General features: G+C 30.1%; 1 protein-coding gene across 2 annotated transcripts; it reads left to right on the forward strand.

Moving 5' to 3' along the window:
* The first annotated feature begins 11,148 nt into the window (after positions 1 to 11,148).
* On the forward strand, positions 11,149 to 19,038 carry LOC137837145 (serine/threonine protein phosphatase 2A 59 kDa regulatory subunit B' eta isoform). Of its 2 annotated transcripts, none has more exons than XM_068646021.2 (3): positions 11,149 to 11,522; positions 11,875 to 13,399; positions 18,126 to 19,038. In XM_068646021.2, exons 2-3 carry the CDS (start codon positions 12,173 to 12,175, stop codon positions 18,507 to 18,509), a joined length of 1,611 nt encoding a protein of 536 aa, XP_068502122.2. In that variant the 5' UTR covers positions 11,149 to 11,522; positions 11,875 to 12,172; the 3' UTR covers positions 18,510 to 19,038. The 2 variants fall into 2 exon arrangements, with proteins under 2 accessions (XP_068502122.2, XP_068502123.2); XM_068646022.2 differs by having other exon boundaries at positions 11,180 to 11,522; positions 11,859 to 13,399.
* The last annotated feature ends 1,904 nt before the right edge of the window (positions 19,039 to 20,942 follow it).

Below are 20,942 nucleotides of genomic sequence, written 5' to 3' on the forward strand. Positions count from 1 at the left end.
TAAGTATCATTTTTTCCCTTTTTGTACGTGTGTTAGTAAAATATTTATTAATTATTTATTAAGAAAATTTAATTATAACTTTTCATATATTTCTAAAAAATCGCATACACCCACTTATTATAGAAGAACCAATTCCTTTTAGCATTTTTCTTTAAAAAAGAATAAGTGAATGTATGTTAGTAAATATAGTTTGATGCTTTTCAAGTTTATATTAAAAAGTTCTTATTATTTTGTAAAAGTATGCATATTAGTACGAATATTTTTGGACGAATTAATCTAGAAGTTCTTTTATATTTAGAGGATAAAAAATGAAAAAAGAAAATAGGTGACAAAAAAAAAACTTCTTATAAATTAAGAAATTGAAAATATTTTTTTTTAAAAAAAACTATATAAGAAAATCTTTATAAAGTAAGTCATATATAAACCAATTTTAACTTATAAACAAATTAATTCCAATTTTTCTTATAAAAAATTCAATTACAAACTTAATGAAAAAAATAATTTTGCATCACCCGTGGAAAATTTAGGCTCAATTTAAGCGAGACATATATCAATCCGAAAAGTAAAATCTAATAACCAATGCATGGAGATTCTTCTAAGCATAAATAAATCTTGATACATATGTGAAACATAGCTAGAAAATAGATGTAGTAATTCTAGTAAGATTTTTTCAAAGAGAGATTTTCCATGTTAAAATATATTTTAAATTTTTTGTTCATTTCCAATTATAAGTTAACCATTTCTATAGTATATTAAACTTTTATTACAATAATACGCGAGAGTTTAAAATTATTTATAAAATTAGCTACCAATAGCTTGTGAAATATAGTTTGAGATTTTCTACATATCTTGTGCACCATAATTTAAAGTAATAATTTTTGCTTCGAAGTTTATAAAACACTGTAATAATTGATGATTAGAATTCAAGTTTTTAATGATACTACTATGTAGGGTACGATTACAATGAAACTGGTAGGGTTTTCACTCTTTTTTTTTCTTTTTTTTTTTTGCAATAATGTTTGAGTAATGATTGAAATTATTCAACCACTCATTTCCTTTCAATGTTGGTGTGGTCTTTGTATGAAAAATTATTTGAAAGTAACATTTAACAGTTATTCATTAACTGGTTGGAAACAATGAATTTTTTTTTTATCTTGGTTCAGCCTTAAGATCTTGATAGTTTTTTAATAATAAAATGTCATTATCATGATATGAAATTATTATCCAAAATATGGCTTATCCCAATCACATCCTAAACTGTGTTCATGGCACCTTCTTCAAAGTCTGAGTAGGATAATCCAAATTATATTATGATCTTCATGGCCAATGGAATTGGACCCACCATTAATGGATGCTGACACTGCTAGGTAATAATTTATTTCATTGTGGTAAAGTTTTTGAGGAAAAACTTAATACTAGGTCATTTGTTATATGTCATATTTTGAAAAGTTTAATTTTCGTTTAGTACGAGTTTGAAGATTCTTGTTCACTCTTAACAAGTTTATTAGTGGAAGTAACGTTGTCAAAATAAAAATAATATAAGATATTGTATTATATAAGATATTGTGAAGATTTGGTATCTAAGTTCGAGTTTTTAGATCGTTTGGAGGTGTTAAATCGTCTAGCAGTATGTTCATCTATCAATTTGTCATCGTTTACTGATTTCAGATCGTCTAAATGTTCGTCATTGTCTGGTGAGTATTAGAATCGGTTGATAAGTTAGTCTTCATCTATGAAAAATCCGAATATTAAATCTTGAATCGTGTTTCTCTTTGTGGAACTTCCAAGTAATTGATGGTGTCTCACGTTTATTGTAACTGAATCATTGTACATGTGGTTAGTTCTTATGATACACGTCCTTAGTTAGAAGTTGTAAGACAATTTTTGTCTTGTATACAGGAACTTGAATTTGACGGTTATTCTTTAACGTGAGAGTTCACTGTGAAACTTTAGAGAAGCTTAGTGTTTTAATATCAAATATTATTCATAGTGAAATTTTGTTTGCGAGTGTAGATTGAGTTTTCAGTCAAACCACATTAAATTGTTTTGTGTGTGATTCTTGATGCTCTATTCTACCTGTCTTACATTTTCTTCCCAAAAATTGAATTTTTCTTCATTTTTGTGATATGTTTGAGAGTTTGACAGATCAATGAATTGTGTTTATGTTCAACCATCGTGACTTCTGCAACGTATAAAGTAGATAAATTGTCTGGCTTGAATGATTTTGAGCTACAACGATTAAAGATGTGTGTTCTTTTGATTTAACAAGGTCTTATTGAAGCTTTGGAAGATGAATCCAAGTTTGACAAATCCATGACTGAAAAGGATAGGATTGTGTTGTTAGAGAAGACTCATAGTGCAACTGTTTTAAGCTTTGTGACAAGGTTCTGAGGCAAGTTTCGAAGGATAAGACTGTAACGAGATTATAGACGAGCTTGAAAGCTTGTATATGACCAAGTCCCTTGTTAACCATCTAGACTTGAAGCATACGTTGTACTCATTTAAGATGAGTACTGATAAGGTTGTTAGTGAAAAATTGGATGGATTTAATAAATTGATTATTGATCTTAAAAACGTTGTTGTTCAAATTAATGATGAAGATCAAGCATTTTTTGTTACTGTGTGCCTTGCTAAAGATGCATGATCATTTGAAGGAGACTTTACTGTATGGGAGAAAAAAAAATTCTCTCGGGGAGGTTTAGATTGTCTTGAACTCGAAAAAGTTGAATGAGAAGTTTGATGTAAAGATATCAAATTCTGAAGATGGTCTAGTAGCAAAAGGAAGACCATCTAATCATAAAAAGGGAGGAAATGTTAGATGGATATATAAGTATAAGACTCGTGATGGGAACGTAGTGAAGTCTTTTAGATGTTATCACTGTAAGAAGGAAGGTCACACAAGAAAATATTTTTCTCAAAAGTAGAAGAGTGGATAGTCTGATAGACCCTTTGGGTCTAGTAAATGTTTTGATGGACCGTCTACATTTGGTGAAGCAACTATAGTAGAAGACAGTTATGAATCATCATAGGTCCTCATGGTGTTGAGTAGTGTTGATGATTGTGTCTTTGGTTTTTCGTTTCGTATGACACCTAATTGTCTATGGTTTCAATAGTTTGTAGGACTTGAAGAAGGGTTTGTTTGTCTTGGTGATAACAAGTCCTACAAGGTAATTGGTATTGAAATGATTAAGTTTCATCTTTATGATGGAAAAGAGAGAATGCTTGAAGAAGTTAAGTATGTACCTAGTTTGAAGAGAATGGTTTGTATGCCTCGGAAGGTCTTATAATCTCTAGGTTAGCGTTTACTCTTGAAATGACCGTTTACACCAAAATAGTTATGGCACAAAAGGTTAGGTCATGTAAGTGAAAAGAAGCTAGTGGAGTTGGATAAACAAGACTGTTTGGAAGTGATAGAGTTGACCATTAGCATTCTATGAACACTACATCCAAGAGAAACGTAAAACTCATTGCAACATGGGTCAGCAGAGAACGAAGGGGACCCTTGATTAAATTCATGCTAATTTATGGGGCCATCTTCTACTTTATCATATTCTGGTGCCAGATACTTCTTATCAATATTTGATAAATACTTAGGGAAGTAATAGGTTTACCCTCATAAAACCAAAGATGAAGCATTTGAGAACTTCAAGAACTGGAAACTTCTAGTCGAAAATTAGATTGGTAAGATAATTAAATGTTTGAGAACTCATAGTGGCATTGAGTTATATCTAGAGTTGTTTAATAATTTTTGTAGAGAACATGGCATATCAAGGCAGATGACGGTTGCATGAAAACCTCAATAGAATGGCCTAGCAGAAAGATTCAATAGAACATACGAGGAAGATAGCCTTTCCAGAGTTGGCATAAAGGCGTGTTAGGATGGTTATTGTGTGGAGCAGCTTTATCGTGTCTTTTAAGAGATCATAAACATAGACGAGAATTTTATAAAAAATTCATGATAAACATAAAATAAGCATATAAAATATTATTTTATTCTTATTATTTGAGTTAGATTTCAATTATCAAATGAAACAAAGACTAGAAGATGGTGTAACATCTATTAGAAGAAACACTTATATCTTACAAAATTTGTTACTTAAAAGAACTTACGTCTTTTAGACAAAGTAATTTTATGATTTATATTTCATTATAAAAACACTTAATCAAAATTAACAAAGATATATTGTAACATTTACTTTAACCATTTTCATTCTCATAATTGTAAATTCCTTTTTCAAACTAAAATATTGTTCATTTAACTTCTCTTCCCTAAATGTCTATGCTTCTTAAAGGATAACACCAAATTTAAAAAAGTTAAGAAAATCCTAAATTACTCTTAAAAGAACTTATTAAAAACTAAACACATTATTATATATTTATAATATAAAAAATTAATATAGTTGACTCAAAATTTCACATGGAACCACAAAAACTCAACAATGTAAAAATACTAAGAATCAAACATCAAAATATAAGAAAAATAAAAAACTTAAAGTTTGATTAAGTTAAATTATCCTGTATACTATCATCAACTAGAAATATAAAATAATTCATAAAATAGTCTCGTGTACGTTCTAATCAAACAAAGGATAAGAAACAGTCTCATAAAATTGAAAAAAAAAAATCAAAAGTTTTAGAGTTTAGAAATACAAAATATTTTAAATAAAAAAATAGTTTATATTATATATAATCTTTATAACTGTTAAATAATAAAAAATTTCATTCTATATTTAGTTTAAACCTTCTCCTCTAAACTTATAAAATAGATTTTTATAATATTAATATCCATAACATTTTAATTAATAATATACAATGTATTAGAAAAAAGTACGTATCATATGATACTAAAACTTCTTTTATATTTAATAATATTATTTTGTAATTTAAAAATATTTTTTTCAATAAACGTGCTGATCAATAGACCTCTATAAAATTAATAAAAATTTTAATATCTAATACATTTAAAAAAGGATATAGTTTTTATATGTAGAAATATATTTTTTTAATATGTGTGTGTATATATATAAGACAGAAAATAGTATTATTTAGATTACCTTTTAGCACAAAAGTGCAACACGTGGGTACGTGTGTCACGAAATTTTGGAAACAGCAACAATACCTGTCCATTTTTAAAGAAAATATTATAAAATTTCCAAAATTTAAATATATAGCCTTTTAATAGCCATATTGTAAATTTAAAACATATTTAAATCATAATATAAAAAAAAGCATTATATTGACATTATCCATTTTAAATATAATTTTTAAATAGTTTTTCAGGCATATTAACATTTTCTCTGGAAGATATAATTAAATCATGATATAAAAAAATCATCACCAAATCACTATATCTTAATTAAATTTTCCACCAATCGCCATGATCAATTAGTATGAATTTATTATAGTTAGTGTTGAATTCAAGTGTTATTAGATATGATTAAAGTTATATTAATTTTAAAAAGTGGAAAATTTTAATCTAAAAGAATTGATTCTAAATTTGAGATTGAAATATTATATAATATTTTACTACACTTCAAAAGTAATTTTACTTTATCAGTTAATTAAAGTTATTATCACACTTTCGATATATTATTACAAATCATTTATTTTAAAATCATTCTATTAACACCAATTTTCTTAAAATTTTATTAAATAATAATGGAAACACAAATATTTTCTAAAAAGTAGTTTCTAAAATAAAATAACAGTCAACACAGTTTTTTTATACAAAAGCATTATCATAATATTAAATAGGAATAAAATTCTAAAAAAAATATGTACACAATTGGTATTCTTATCTATAACAATTAATAAATCTATAATAATGCGACTAGGTTGACTTCTTCGTATTATTATATTTGTTTATCAACCTTGGGTGACACTCTAACAAATTTCCAATCCCATTTTATTACTTTTATATTAAAAAATTTAACTTATATTTTAATTAAATAGCTTAGTTTCATATATTATTATTATTTACGGTTGTTATGAAAATGTCAAATAGGAACATGAAGTTTTTATTTTTCATCACCTATAAGAAGACTATTCACAATAAAGAACAAAAATTCTAAGATTATTCTTAGTACATATTTATAAAATCAATAAAATTAAAAATATTTGTATGATTATTTTTAAGTATATTTTATTATTATTTTATTTTTATTTTAATGATTATTTTTACTACAATAATAATTATGTCCAAATTTTAACTATATTCGTTTTTCATTATCATAAAAGAAATGTAAACATATAGACCGAGTAGGAGTAAGACTCTTAAAAAATATGTATAGAAGAAATTACAAAAACTAGAATGCTTTTATATATTAATACTAATCATGTTAATAGTGTCATGCAATGATGGGTTTCATAATATAAGTTTATCTTAAAGTATATGTAATATTTATACAAAAAAATATAAATAATAATATTTTTCATTCGTATTCTTACATATTAAAAAATATACCTTAAAAAAATTTACTTCTAAAAAAGTTACTACTTTCATAAAACTAGGCAAATGACAGATAAAACACTATTCTTTTATAAACATTTATTAAAAAATTGTAAAATTAAAATTAACTTATAATACTTTTTCATGTTACTTTTAGCTTTAACTAAAAAAAAATTGTATTAATTAAAATATAATTAAATTATAATTTATCTTTTAACATTCTAATTGTAATGCGTTATTCTCATTTCTCGCTATCTTGAAATTTCTCTTTATCTTCTTTCTAAATTATTTTTTTAGTCTTCATCTATTTTAGAATGTAATTACATTTTGTTGAGGAGAAAAATGATAATTTCTAACTTATCAAATTTTCAAACAAAGTATATTTTTGTCTAGTATAAAGATTCTTTATTTTATTTCTCTTCTTGTGAATTTGTCATCAAGTGTAGTGGGATTAGTTGAGAAAAGTGATCCTATCAATTTTTTTAAGCTCATACTGAAATTTGGTTTGGTTATGTTTGGATGTTTTGATCTAGATCTCTATATTTTGAGTAGTTTTCTTGCTTAAACTGAAACTTTATTTGAAATAAGGAATTACATGCAAGGGAAGTCATTTTCTTTTTGATAGAAGCTTGGGATAGATGATATGGATGTGAAGGTGACGTGGTCACAATATTTTAAGTTTTATTCAAGGTTGTGTTGTTTCAACAAATTTTAAATATTTGAGCTTGAGATTAAATTTGTGTAGTTTGAATGAAAGAAATTGTGGTGTTTTTATCAGTTTTGTGTTACAATGTTACATCTTAGATAAATTGGTTCAAGTCGTGGTTATTTTGAAGCAAAGTATTCAATGTTACGCACAAGAATGTGGTTGAAATGAGATGAAGTTGAAATATTTTATTATATAATTTAAAAAAGCTTAAAAAACAAAATTATTGACACTTTATTTTATAAAAACTACAATCTCTCAAAAATAGTTTTCCTTTACCTTCTCTCTAGATTTTTTGAGTTAATTGTTCATCATTTTTAAGATTTGAACCTAGCATAGTAGAACTAGTAAGGAATAGAAGATATTCATCTTACCATATTTTTGTTTAGAATGAGTTCTTCTTTGTTCCCTTATTTCTTGGGTTGTTGTCAAGAAGGGCGGTTTGCATCCTTATGTTGTGTGCTTGTATGTGTAGTGTGTTGGACAAAGATGAATCTATGATAGTTTAGAGTCATAGTGGTATATTCAATTTGATGTTGAAAGGATTATGCGGGTAGGTTTAAGATTCTTGTGTGAATCAAGGACTAGGATTGTTGTAGTTTTGTGGGAGTAGCTAGATTTTTAGGTAAGGGAAACTATTCTTATTTGTTTTCTAAATAAGCAAAGGTAAATGCTTAAGTTGGTGAATACTTATTGAATATTTATCCTTTAGCTGAGATTGAACTTGGAAGATATGTGGAACATTAGAGTTTGGAAGAAATTTTGGTGAATGTTAGATTGTATTAAAACATCTAAATTTAGGTATGATAGGTTCATCTTGATAACTCATTGTTTTGTTTAGAATTGTATGATTGAGTTTGGTATAATTAACTTTGGTTATGTGAATATAATTTTGGAAGTCAGTTGATGTTGTCCAATTTGAGCAAGTAAGTGCAAAAAGGGTTAATTTACTTAATTTTGTTTCAATTGGATTTGTAGTGTTGACGTAAGTTGAAGATTTGTTGATATTAATATTAGTTTGACAATCAAATTTTCCATGTTGGATGACCATGTTGGTAGTAAAATGCTTTAATTTTTTTAGTTTGGAGTTAGTAGTAACTTGTAAAGTTAAAAATGTTATATGTAAGTTATAAGTTAAAATTAGGCAACTCTTTGTTGTTTACTTTCACTTGAGTTTAGGTTGTTATGCTCAATTTGAATAATAATAGTTAGTGGTTGAAATCTATGTCAATATGTGTTAATTTTGTTATAGACTAAAATGTCAATTTAGGGTGTTCGAGTAGTTTGGAACTCTAGAGAACTCAATTTTTTTGCATAAACCACTAAGTGGGTTCCCCAACTACCCTCCTCAACTTTCGAACAAATTCGAGATAGAGAAGAAGTCAGTTTTATTGTGAAAAATCTACTCAGCGGATCCCCTTTGCGCAACGAATTTGAACCTACGAGTAAGTGAAGAATTTTTTTTGTCAAATTTGCTAAATTGATCATTTTTTTTGAATTAGGCTTATTGATCTCCACGAAAGTTGTAGCCTTGGGTTAGCTTTCTAAGGAGGTCTAGAAGTCCAATTATGTTTGTTTTAGTGAGCAAATATCAAACTATCAATTCTTTTGGCTTTCTTATGAGTTATATTTGAGTTTGATTATATGAGTAGAACTTGGTGTAACTTATTATATTTAACTGTTGAGAAATAATTTATGCTTTATTAGTTCTTTTTTTAATTACGATGCAATATAATAAGCGAGCATGATATGGAGTAAGAGAGCATGATATGTGAAGTGGATATTGTGTTAAATATTATTGGTTTATTTTATTTAAATAATATTGATATGCACAATTTTAATTATGTTGTGATGACATTATAAGCATATTTTAAATGTATCACTTTAATGTTTGAAGGTTTAGGGATTTAGACTATATATATATATATATATATATATATATATATATATAGGTATGAAAATGTAAATTCACAAATTTATGAAACCCTTAATTATTTAATGTATTAAGTAAGGATACGATATAACAAAAATCGTATTGATTCACAGATATTCTAAGTCATAAACTAAGATATTAGTTACTAAGAAGTTGATGGGGAATTCTCGCATACGATGATATGTGGATATGCAACTTGTGTTGAAATGAACTCACGTGATCCTTGACTCTTAGGTTGGTTATTGATTTAAGTCTTAAATTGGATCAAATGTTGATATCTGGTAGGACATACTTAATACAAGTAATCCGGAAGGTGTTAGTCATTTGTTGAATTTGACATTGCCTTTTATGTGCATAATCATTTGTTATTTATTGATGTAAGGACAAATGTTTTTGTTGTTATAATGAAATTAAATTGAATTGTTTTATTGTATTATTATCTTTTAAATTTTAAATAACTTACTTTGTTTTTGTTGTTGTCTATCTGATACACTCTTATGATTGTACTATGAACATGAGGAGATGTAGGTACAAGTTTAGGAGTTATATGTAGAAGAATGTAACATCATATGGATGTATATAGATATATGAAGTATGTAACATTTGTTAGAATGTTAATTATTAACTTTTTTTATATAAAATATTTATAATAAATAATAATTATTGTTAAATACTATATAATTATTAATTACTATGGGAAAATTAGGTTTAGGGTTACTCATATTTTTCGTGAAAGGGATGCGTGTGATAAATTGACTAATTTAAAATTTATTCATAGATAATCATTTCATTGGTATAATAGGCATCCATGTAATATGTTCTTAGAATTATTTATGAATATGTATAGTCTACCTATACACCGTTTTTGTTAACATATGAGTTTTGGTCTAATCCTTTTATAATTTTTTTTGTATTTTTTTAATAATACTTTTTTCATGTGATGACAAAATAATTGTTGTTACATGAGATGTTAGTTTAGTTGAGATGTCAAGTTATATAATGGAAAACTTTTATAAAAAAAATAAAAAAAAATATTTATATATAACCATAAATAAAGAAGATTTCTTTATTATAACCACTTTTATATGTAAACAAATTGTTATTAATGTGATCCTTATTAATATAACCCATTCTATCACTTTATTATTCATAACATAAAAGCTACTTATAATAATTTATTATTACTATCCAAGACTAAAAATAGCTGTTGGAATTGATTTTTACACTATAAAACGAGGTTAGTGATGATAATCACTAGTTAAAAAAGTCGTTAGAAAATCATTGATGGTATAAAACTCGTTAGAAAATCATTCATGATAAAAAAATGACACAAAATAAAACACAAATTAAGTTCTTTTCGCTAAATTATAATTTTATATTAAAAAACAAATTTAGTATATTTAAATTATAATGAAGCTATTCAATTCATGGGAAGAGAAAATATAATTGGGTGATATTTAATTACCTTATTAGTACTAATAAGAAAGAGCATTCCATATATTTGTATTGTTTAAGAAAAAAAAATTAATAATAATAAAAAAGTAGTAGAAAGTAATTTGTAGTATATTATATTATTGAGAGTCTTTGCAATTATGTTATGCTATTAAAATGTCTAAGACTTTTAATATTTAGATAACTTATTTTTATTTTTTAATGAATAAAAATAAAATATGTATACTAAATTGAGAAATCTCTTTATATATATTAATAAATAGTTAATTTTATTTTTTAATTTTAAAATATAACTAATGATATAATAAGGATAAAAAATCTGTACAAAGAATACATGTGTAAGAATTTTACGTAACAAATGTTTAAATTGTAGAGACTCTGAACATTTTGTTTTCAAACTGGAAAAAGAAATTCAACTTGCAACTTGCTTCTCCCCAACATGCGTTATATTATGATTTATATAGTGCAAAATAATTTGTTATGATGATAAATTAAAAAAAAAGTGAAAAGTGATAAAGAAGATGAAAAAAAGGGAAATACCAGCAAAATAAAAATTAAAAAAACACTTTTATTCATTTATTTGTTTTTTCTTTTTCTTCTAGCAAGACCATAATAAGAACTACTACTTCAGCCAGTGATTGCTTTTGCTTCTTCTCACTTTATTCTTTCTCTCTCTCTTTCTCTCTCTCTCTTTCTCTCTCTTTGCCCCTTCAAAGATGCACTTCAATCTTTTCTTTTGGCAAAGACCAGCATCCTTAATTCTTCAAAATTCTTTTACTACGTAATTGCTACCAAAAAAACCTTTGCTTTTTTTTTTTTCTCTCTTCTTCCGTACCCATTTATTTTTCCTGGAATTTCGATTGTTAAGGTTGTTCTACATCGCGTTTCATTGTCCCTCAACGCCTTTCAGCGGAAATTTCATCTGGGATTTTCGTGGATCGGACCCAGATCCTGTTGCTGTCTGATCCAGCTATATTGTTGAGGTAGACCTTTCTTCTCACTGTAGTTGAATGAACAAGTCAAAGTTTCTCTCTTGGTGCTTACGGTGTTATGTTATGTTACGTAATGATACACAAATTTATAAATTAGTTGGTTGGTATCAATGGACAAGGGAATTTTCAATTTTCAATTTTTATTTGTTTATTTTTCTTTTTAAAATTGGGTTATTTGTTTGTGTCTTGGTATAACCGTAAGGGTTGGTATAACTGTGAGGGTTGTTCCATTTATTTAGTTTGGTAGGAAAGGGAGAGGGTTATTTTGTTGGATTCCTGTTATTTTTTTAATATATTAGGGATTTGGGGTAATTTTTGAGTTTGCAGTTTGTTTGTGTTCCAGATTTGTCATAATAAGAAGCACCATGGATGTTGATAAAGAACTTTTTGCTGAATCCTCTGGCTGCCATCAATTAGTGTTTTTTGTTGATAAGTTTAGCAAAGATGATACTATCTTATGATGGCTAAGAGAGTTGATGCTGAAGAGAGGTTATTGTTTCATTGGCTGTTGTCTCTGTCTGAGATTCAGTTAGCACTTGCTTGGCTAACTTGCTGATTGAGGTTGCTGCTTTGTATGTTTTGAAGAGTTTCAATAAGGAGTGTGTTCTAACAAAAATCTTTTGTTGAGCCAATTTTAAGTTATGATCAAGCAGATATTAAATAGGCTCCCTCGGAAGCCCTCCAAATCGGGGGAAAGTAGGGAAGGAGGGGTGTTATCAACGCCCTCTTCAACTCCTTCGACAAGTGCGAGGAGCAACGATGTAGCCGGCAACCGTTATGGAAATTCAACTGCTTCAACTCTTTCAGGCGTTGTTGATTCTAATTTGGTTCCTGGATTGAATCATGGTGACAAGATTGCCCAAGCTATGAACTCTCAACTGAATCTGAATGGGAGTTTTCCAGTTTCTGCCTATGAAGCCTTGCCAAGTTTTCGCGATGTTCCAAATTCAGAGAAGCAGAATTTGTTTATAAGAAAGCTGCAAATGTGCTGTATTTTATTTGACATGACTGACCCTACGAAGAACCTCAAAGAAAAGGAAATTAAGCGACAAACATTAGTAGAACTTGTGGATTATGTGTCATCTGCTAATGGGAAGTTTACAGATGTTGTGATGCAAGAAATTGTAAAAATGGTGTCCATAAATTTGTTCCGGACATTTATTTCTCCTCCTCGTGAGAACAAAGCTCTTGAAGCATTTGATGTAGATGAAGAAGAACCTTCCATGGACCCTGCATGGCCTTTCTTGCAAATTGTGTATGAACTGCTTCTAAGGTTTGTCACATCACCTGAGACTGATGCAAAGTTGGCAAAAAGGTATATTGATCATTCATTTGTCCTGAGACTGTTAGACCTTTTTGATTCAGAGGATTCCAGGGAACGGGAATACTTGAAGACAGTTCTTCATCGTATTTATGGGAAGTTTATGGTGCACCGACCATTCATCAGAAAAGCAATCAACAATATATTCTACCGCTTCATTTTTGAAACTGAGAAACACAATGGGATTGCAGAACTCTTAGAAATCTTGGGAAGTATAATCAATGGATTTGCTTTGCCACTGAAAGAAGAGCACAAGCTGTTTCTTGTGCGAGCACTTATTCCTCTTCATAAACCAAAATGCATACCAATGTACCACCAGCAATTATCTTATTGCATTACACAGTTTGTGGAAAAAGATTGCAAGCTTGCTGATACTGTTATACGGGGATTGTTAAAATACTGGCCCATTACAAATAGTTCTAAGGAGGTTATGTTCATAGGGGAGCTAGAGGAAGTCTTAGAAGCAACTCAACCTGCAGAGTTTCAACGATGCATGGTACCCTTGTTCCGGCAAATAAGTCATTGCTTGAGCAGTTCACATTTCCAGGTTAGTTAATTATAGTACTTTCCGTATGTTTCCACTTTCTCTTTTGTTTTCTGTGATGATTTTACAACCCTCAAAATAGATTAAATGAAGCCTAAATTTGCTTGTTGGTTGTTGCCTGATTTGTGACATACTGTGGGGGAAAATTGGTGAAGAAACCACTTTTCATATTCAAATAATATCCTAGTTCATTTTTGGTTAGGATTATTTCTGGAGAAGTTTTTTCTTTTCTGTTTTTGAAGCTCTCTCGGAAAGTTGACAAAAATAATTAATTATTTCTTTAAAATATAAGCCAAACATGGATCTTAAAAGATATGAAAAAGTTGACAAAAATAAGTCAAACCCACAATTAATTTTGTTTTATATGTTAGTCAGGAAATATGGGCCTCACAAGACAAATTGTAATGCAATTTGATAATAATTTAATGTTGGATTACATGCAGTTTTTTTAAAATGTGTGCCCACTTTTAACTCATAATATGATTTTCTTCATTTCTGTGAACTTTACTTATGAAAATTGATGGAGGAATTGGTTAATGTGGCTTTCTTTTTCTGTTTCCAATGTTTATTGCTTTCACTTAGACATCTCTGTTTTTTTGTTTTTCTGATAGATTTTCAGAATGCTTGAACAAAGTTTTGGTGAAAGATTTGTGGTTTTTTGTTATTTCTATGACAATTTATTTTCTTTGAGGAATTGCTAGGTTATTTGGGTAATCTGTTTCTGTTACTGAATTGAGTGTAATTGTGTTAATTTTTTTGTGGGGCGGTTGTTGTTGGGGATCCCTGTAGACTGCAATGGGAACTCAGTGAAAATGTATTTGTACGGGCTGCTGAAAAGATGGTGCACATATTTTCTTCATGCTGTGCAGTTGACTTTGAATGCATTCATTATAGACCAGTGGAAAGACAAAGATTGTTTTGTGTGTTGTCTACATTTTTTATCTTGTAAAATGAGAAGAACGAGAACAATTAATTTACAGCATACCACTTCTTCAAAAAGAATAAGAAAATTGGGACGTGATAAACACCCTACAGTTGGGGAACTCTCCCCTAAAAGCTAGCTGTCAAAGAGAGAGAACCCAGCCACTTGAGTATTCTGCTAAGTATCCATACTACTCAATGTGGGAACTAGACACCCTGTAATATACAAAGTCCCTCTCATAGCACTGCCTCTTAGCCGACATTCCAACTATTGTACTTTACAATGTCTCACTCAGCCTTTTTGATTAGCCCTTCTGTAGGTATATACTGTTTCGAGACTCTAGCAATGGACCCTGCAATCAATTGAAAGTACCCAAGCTCCTGGAAACCCTCCCTTAAAAACTAGCTATCAAAGGGGGCAGAACTGAGCCACATATGTACTCCGTTGAACATCCATACCACTCAATGTGGGTTTCAATCACCTTATAATTCCCAAGTCTGAGAGCAGTAGCTATCAAGGGGAGAATCAAGTCACTTAAGTACTTCACCAAACACCCCATACTATATGTGAGATTTAGGCTCCCTATAATAGTCAATTTCCCCTATGAGAGAGTGTGCTGTTGCAGTGCATCAGCAATAGTTAAAGGGTAAAAATGGGCTGACAAATGTGCAAACTGAAAGTTGGTATTATCATCTATATTATTATTATAGACACGATAGCCAGAATAGTTATACTTGGTGTTTATCATTGATTGTGTTTGTTTACAACAATGTTGTTAAAATCGTGAGTATACTAGCAAACTCGTATGATTACACGATTTTGGAGGAGCAGGCGAGGTGACTCGGATGGCAGATCGTGAGCTGCGCGGATCAGTGCTAGTAGGCGTGCTGCTCGGTGAATTGGAGGATCGTTAGACCGTCTCTATTCTCCTACTCGTCTCCTTTTCTGCTAGGGTTAGTAAGCAAATCAGAAAGAACCCCATAAAACCAACTCCCGAAACGAACCCACGACCATCTCTCACCACCGCTTGCCCTCTCCGCCGCTGTGTTCGCCGTCGTTTGCCGCTGCTTGCGATCGCTGCCATGCACTGCCGCTTGCGCTTGCCGCCACTCATCAACACGACATCAAGCGGTCACAGTTATTAATATGAAGGATTTCCTTGGATAGTTTATTAGTTGTTTTATGCATAACCATTTTATGAACTATGAACCTATTTTTAGTTGTAATATGTATTGAATATACTATTAACTCTTAGGAGTTGAGTTAATATCCTTGAGTTATGAGTTTTTATCTCTTTTCCGATCCTCTTAGAATCCTCAAGTTTGACAACATTGGTTTACGAGCCTGTAGTTGATAAGTAAATTCATAGGTGTAATCGCCATACAAAAAAGTAAGAGAAATTTGGTCAAAGTATACAACATATTTTGTTAGGAGTTTGATTACTATCCAAACCTCACTCAGTTGACAAACTCACAACTACTGTCCTCTATAATTGTACTTTTATGGAGTCAAAATATACTATAGAAACTGTAATTGCAGCTCCAAAATTATTCACTCTTCACTACATTTATTGGAATGTATCTATTGGAAAGTCGCCTTAATTGTGGTTACCCCTAACTTGCCTAAGTTGCGACCTCTTTTGAGGGTTGGGTTCCCTTAAATGTCACCTCAAGGTGATGGTTTAATCCCAAATAGATTAGTGAAAAGGAAAATATACAATATATAGGTAGGATGCAAACCTCAACTTACTATTAGTTTTTTGGGGTTGAGTTAGGTTCAAATTCTCATTCTAACATATTGGAGGAACCTTTTCCTATTATTGCTGCTGGTGCATTCAGCTGTCACATTGTAATAAATCCTCTAGAAGTTTCATTTCCTCTGCTTTCACTTTCAAAGCATGAAGTTCTTGCATCTGTTCTTAACTTCTCATTGTATAACTAGCAGTGCAGGATCCGTCTTTTGAGATTCTTGAATTGCAAGGGAAGAGGATGCTACTTATTCCATCTGTAAAACAATATACAGTATGCACTGATTGTGTATGACTGAAAATTATGCTAAATTAAAGAAAATAAAGTTACTATCCTTCCCCCTGTGCATGCCTCCATAGGAGAGTGGGAGGAGGTTGTCCCATTGGAGAAATCATGCCGAGCGATGTCTAGTAATTTTTTAACTTATTTTATTATTGAAATTAGAAAGTAGGTACTACTTGGGACCCTGTCCTTTGGTCTTGTGCTCCTCTTACTGTTACATCATCTTAAAATGTTTTAAAAGATTTTTAAGCAATTGTTGAGACAAAAAGGGTGGAGTTTGCTTTCTTAATATTAAACTTCCCTAATTTTGGGGGCAAGTGGATCCCTGAATTTTTTATTTTGGTAATCATACCCCTCATTTATTTTAAATAATGTCTCATAGCTAGTCTGTAATTTTTGCTGGATTGTCAAGTTTAACATCTGGCCTATATTTATTTATTTTTCTCTTAAATTCAATTATCCACACTTGAAAATGTAAGTTTACATTTATCTTGTAAAAGTACATTACTGGGAATCTAGAGTGTTGGAACAAATTCTAATGCCTTTATGTTTTAGTTTGGATACTTGTTTAACCACGACTTATTGTCAAGAGTAAAGCCATAATTTTTTTTTCTGTTAAACATGTTATGTACTCAAGTATGAGTTTTGAGAGTTGAAAAAATCATTTGGCAATAAGATATGCATGCTATATTCTTACTTTCGGATAAAAAATTCTATGAAATTCAAATAGTGGTAAATGTTGCACCCTTCTTATAGATAACCAAAATGGTGGGGCTAAAGTGAAGATTTTGTTTTAATTCTGCAAACCACAAAGATTGCACCCAATATTCTCTTTCTTACACACCCACGTGCACATACACAAATTTTCCTTGTCCTCTTTCATCATAGCTTGGATTTTGGATTCTTTATTTGGCCAAGGGTCCATTGTTTAGCAAGCTTCTATTATTCTTTTCTTTTTAGTACTGATAAAAACAGTGATAATAGGAGGCATTTGGTTCAAGATAGATTGCATCGTCAAGAATGATATTCTCAAGAATACTATGACTAGTAATGTTAGTTCTAGATAAATTAAGAAACATATTTGTTCAGAATTTGATGCTTTTATCAAAGAGTACAATGACAGTGTAGAAAGTTTTTGCACTGTCATCCAATTATAATCTATTGGGAAGTTTGTTAACTTTTACAATAATTATCTTAAAAGTCAGTCATATCAACAATGATTTATGATTGGTTGACAGAGTAACACTTTTTCCATTAACAGTGCATAAAAATTAAACTCCTTCAAAATTTAAATGATTGGAGAAAAAGAGTACGAATAGAAGTTGATAGTTAGGTTTCCAATATTCCTTTGGAAAAGTAACCTACCCAACCCTCACTATGGGAACAAAAACCAACCAAGCAAAACAGGAATGTTATTTTCCTGGGAATCAAAATCAACTCTCTAGGAATTTTAAGGCTTGTAGCAAACATGACAATGTCATGTTACCTAATTTACTCTCCTAAGAATAATTTGACAATCCATGAAACAAACAAACCCTTAGACATAAAATCAGAAGTAATTTTACTATTAAACACTGCTATGGATGCCTTTCCCAAAAATTAGGCAAAAGTGTTGCCATTTTATTCCGAGTTGGCTCATCATTCTTGGTAGGATTACGTAACAATGGCATGAATTGCTGACATTGTGATGCATAATTCTGAAGAGTGGATATTTTTACTACAACATCACTTTACTCCCAGGCTCTTTCATATGTTTTGATTGCTTCTTAATTTGCAGGTAGCAGAGAGGGCTTTGTTCTTGTGGAATAATGATCACATTGGGACTTTAATCAAGCAGAACCACAAAATTATACTTCCCATTGTCTTACCTGCTCTGGAACAAAATGCTCGAAACCACTGGAACCAAGCCGTCCAAAGCTTGACGATAAATGTCCGCAAGATATTCGCGGACACCGACCCTGAATTCTACGAAGAGTGCATGATGAAAGTTCGGGAAAGTGAAGCGCAAGAGAAGGATATGAAGTCAAAGCGTGAGGCCCGATGGAAGCGGTTAGAAGAAATGGGAGGCATGAAAGCAACAACCAATGAAGCTGTTCTGGTTTCTCCGAGAACTGCCTCTCATACCCCTTCTGGCAAGGCAAGTAGAACTCAGTTGGAGTGATCCTTGTGTTTTGGTATTGGCATTGGAGAGTCGAAAAGCATAACTTATGCTGCATTGCATTATGTTGCATAAGAATACAAGGGGTGATAATGTGTTGCTTTTTGTTGGTTCCATTGGCCACAATGATAAAATTTCAAGGCCAAAAAATGTGGGGTACAAAACAACTCCAACTTAGTCTTACAAGCATGGAATGAATGTATATATTGGATTGCATGGACAAGAATGGTTGCCTCAAGCCACAGTGTATTTGAGAATTTGTTTTCTAAAGCTGGCCTTTTCTGTTTGATGTTTCCAATGGCTTGAGTTCAACCTTTAATCTGCTTTCATACTAAAACTTTGATGGAAGCATCCTCCATTTTTTGTTGCCAATGTTTAGTGTTAATCATGGTTCTTTTGTGTAGGTGAGTTGGTTGTTTAAGGAAATTGGGCCATTGGACTCTCTATTTTATATATGACATGATGAAAGCAAATTATTTAGTGAATGTATTATTACTGATGAAAGTATTCAAGGAATCTTTCTTTTCTATTATTTGTCTTTGAAATTCCAGATTGGCATGAAAAAGTGGTTTTTCTTCCACATTTTAAGGTTTACTATTTTTTGTCTCTATTTTTTCTTGAATATTTTTGCCCTCAATCTTCACAGTTCTTGTAAGGCTTTTTTTTGTCCTTATATTTTTCTCTGTTAATAGTTTTAGTTTCATATTAAGTAATAATCTTGATTGATTATTTAATAATCATGTTGGCAATCCAATCACCTTTTTGTTATCAAATAGTTTGATGAAACAATCACGTGAAATCATTTTTAATAAACCGTAATTTTAATCTTTCGCTAATTAATTTGACATCATCAATTGATTTGAATAAGTGAAATATATTAAAGAAAATTATGTGATAATAATGTGAAATTAGTTGTGCATCTAGTGTCGCATTGAACTCAAGAATAAATAAAGAATGGTTTAGAGTGAAATGTTAATCACAAGATATGGTGACAGAATAAAAGACAAATATAAAGCTAAAAATGAATAACTTGTCTTATGTGTAAGATAAGTGTTTTAGTTTGCATCTCATAAATATATTTTTAATTCAACTTTATAAAGCTAAAAATGAATAACTTGTCTTATGTGTAAGATAAGTGTTTTAGTTTGCATCTCATAAATATATTTTTAATTCAACTTTATAAAGGGACAAAGCAGTTATTAGTTAACTAGAACTATAAATACACCTAACTAACTAACTAAATCACTTTTTTTACCTGAAAAACAATCTATGTTCAATAGAAAGGGTTTGAGAACCTCGGTAAAGGGACATTATTTCTAGATACTAGACTGAAACTGAATACTTATCTTATTTTGTACGCTCTCACTAACTTGATCGTCAGAGTGTGATCAACAGGTAAAACCTCTCTAAAGGAGACAGGTTAGAAGTGAAGCTTTACACCCAAGTCAACTGGCAAGAGAGTCAACCGGCAAGAACAACAATATTTTATTATCAAAAGGAGTTAAAAGTTAGGGAAGTAAGAGAAACATTTAGTGACAAATGATAATTTTTCTTTTTCTTTTTATTCTTACTATTATTTACAATTCTTACAAGAATGTCAAACATCTTTATCCATATTAATTAAATCTAACTTCCACCTCGCATCGCTCGTGCTCATTGTCGGGTCAGGATCCCTACCCTACTCTTCAGTCAGTCTCTTACGACACAACTCCTTCATATGACCGCATAATTTTCATCAACAACATCAAACTCACGCAATCGCCAGTCTACACAACAACTTTATTTTAGTTTATGACATGTGTTCTTTGACCTAACTTTCAATTTAACAATTGAAACCTAATTCCAATTCCTACTGTTTTGCCAACAACCACACCGCACATCCCATTCTATCAACCAAGACATTCAAACCCTAAACAGATGGAAATTTCCACCATGGTTGCATTCCTAAAAATGCAGCTTTTCGAAGTTGACGAGCTAGCTTCGGAGTTGACGAGCAAGCTTCATTGTTTTACATCAGCTTCTATGGAATGGTCTCGTAAATTTCGACAACCAATCAGAGTTGTCGACATTCTTGGAGTAATTCGCCATCAATATTACTCTCTAACGACATTTTGACTTAAGGATGATGTTTATTCCTACGTAAAAAGGAGAGAAAAACGCACTAACAAATATTTTAAAAAAAAACATATCTTCCATAAAATATCATTTCATCATCTTTAAAATAGATCAAGTAAAACATGTTAGTGAATCTACAATAATAACAAAAATTAAAATCAGAATAATATATTATTTCTATTGTTAATTCTTATTATTATTATTATTATATATATATATATATTAATAATACCAATAATGATAATAATATGTATACCATTAATAGAAATCGACAACAGAACATGGTGCAAAAAAATTATAACAATTGACATACTACTTTTC

This window comes from Phaseolus vulgaris, chromosome 4 (assembly GCF_051622355.1).
Source record: "Phaseolus vulgaris cultivar YP4 chromosome 4, ASM5162235v1, whole genome shotgun sequence".
Lineage (NCBI taxonomy): Eukaryota > Viridiplantae > Streptophyta > Magnoliopsida > Fabales > Fabaceae > Phaseolus > Phaseolus vulgaris.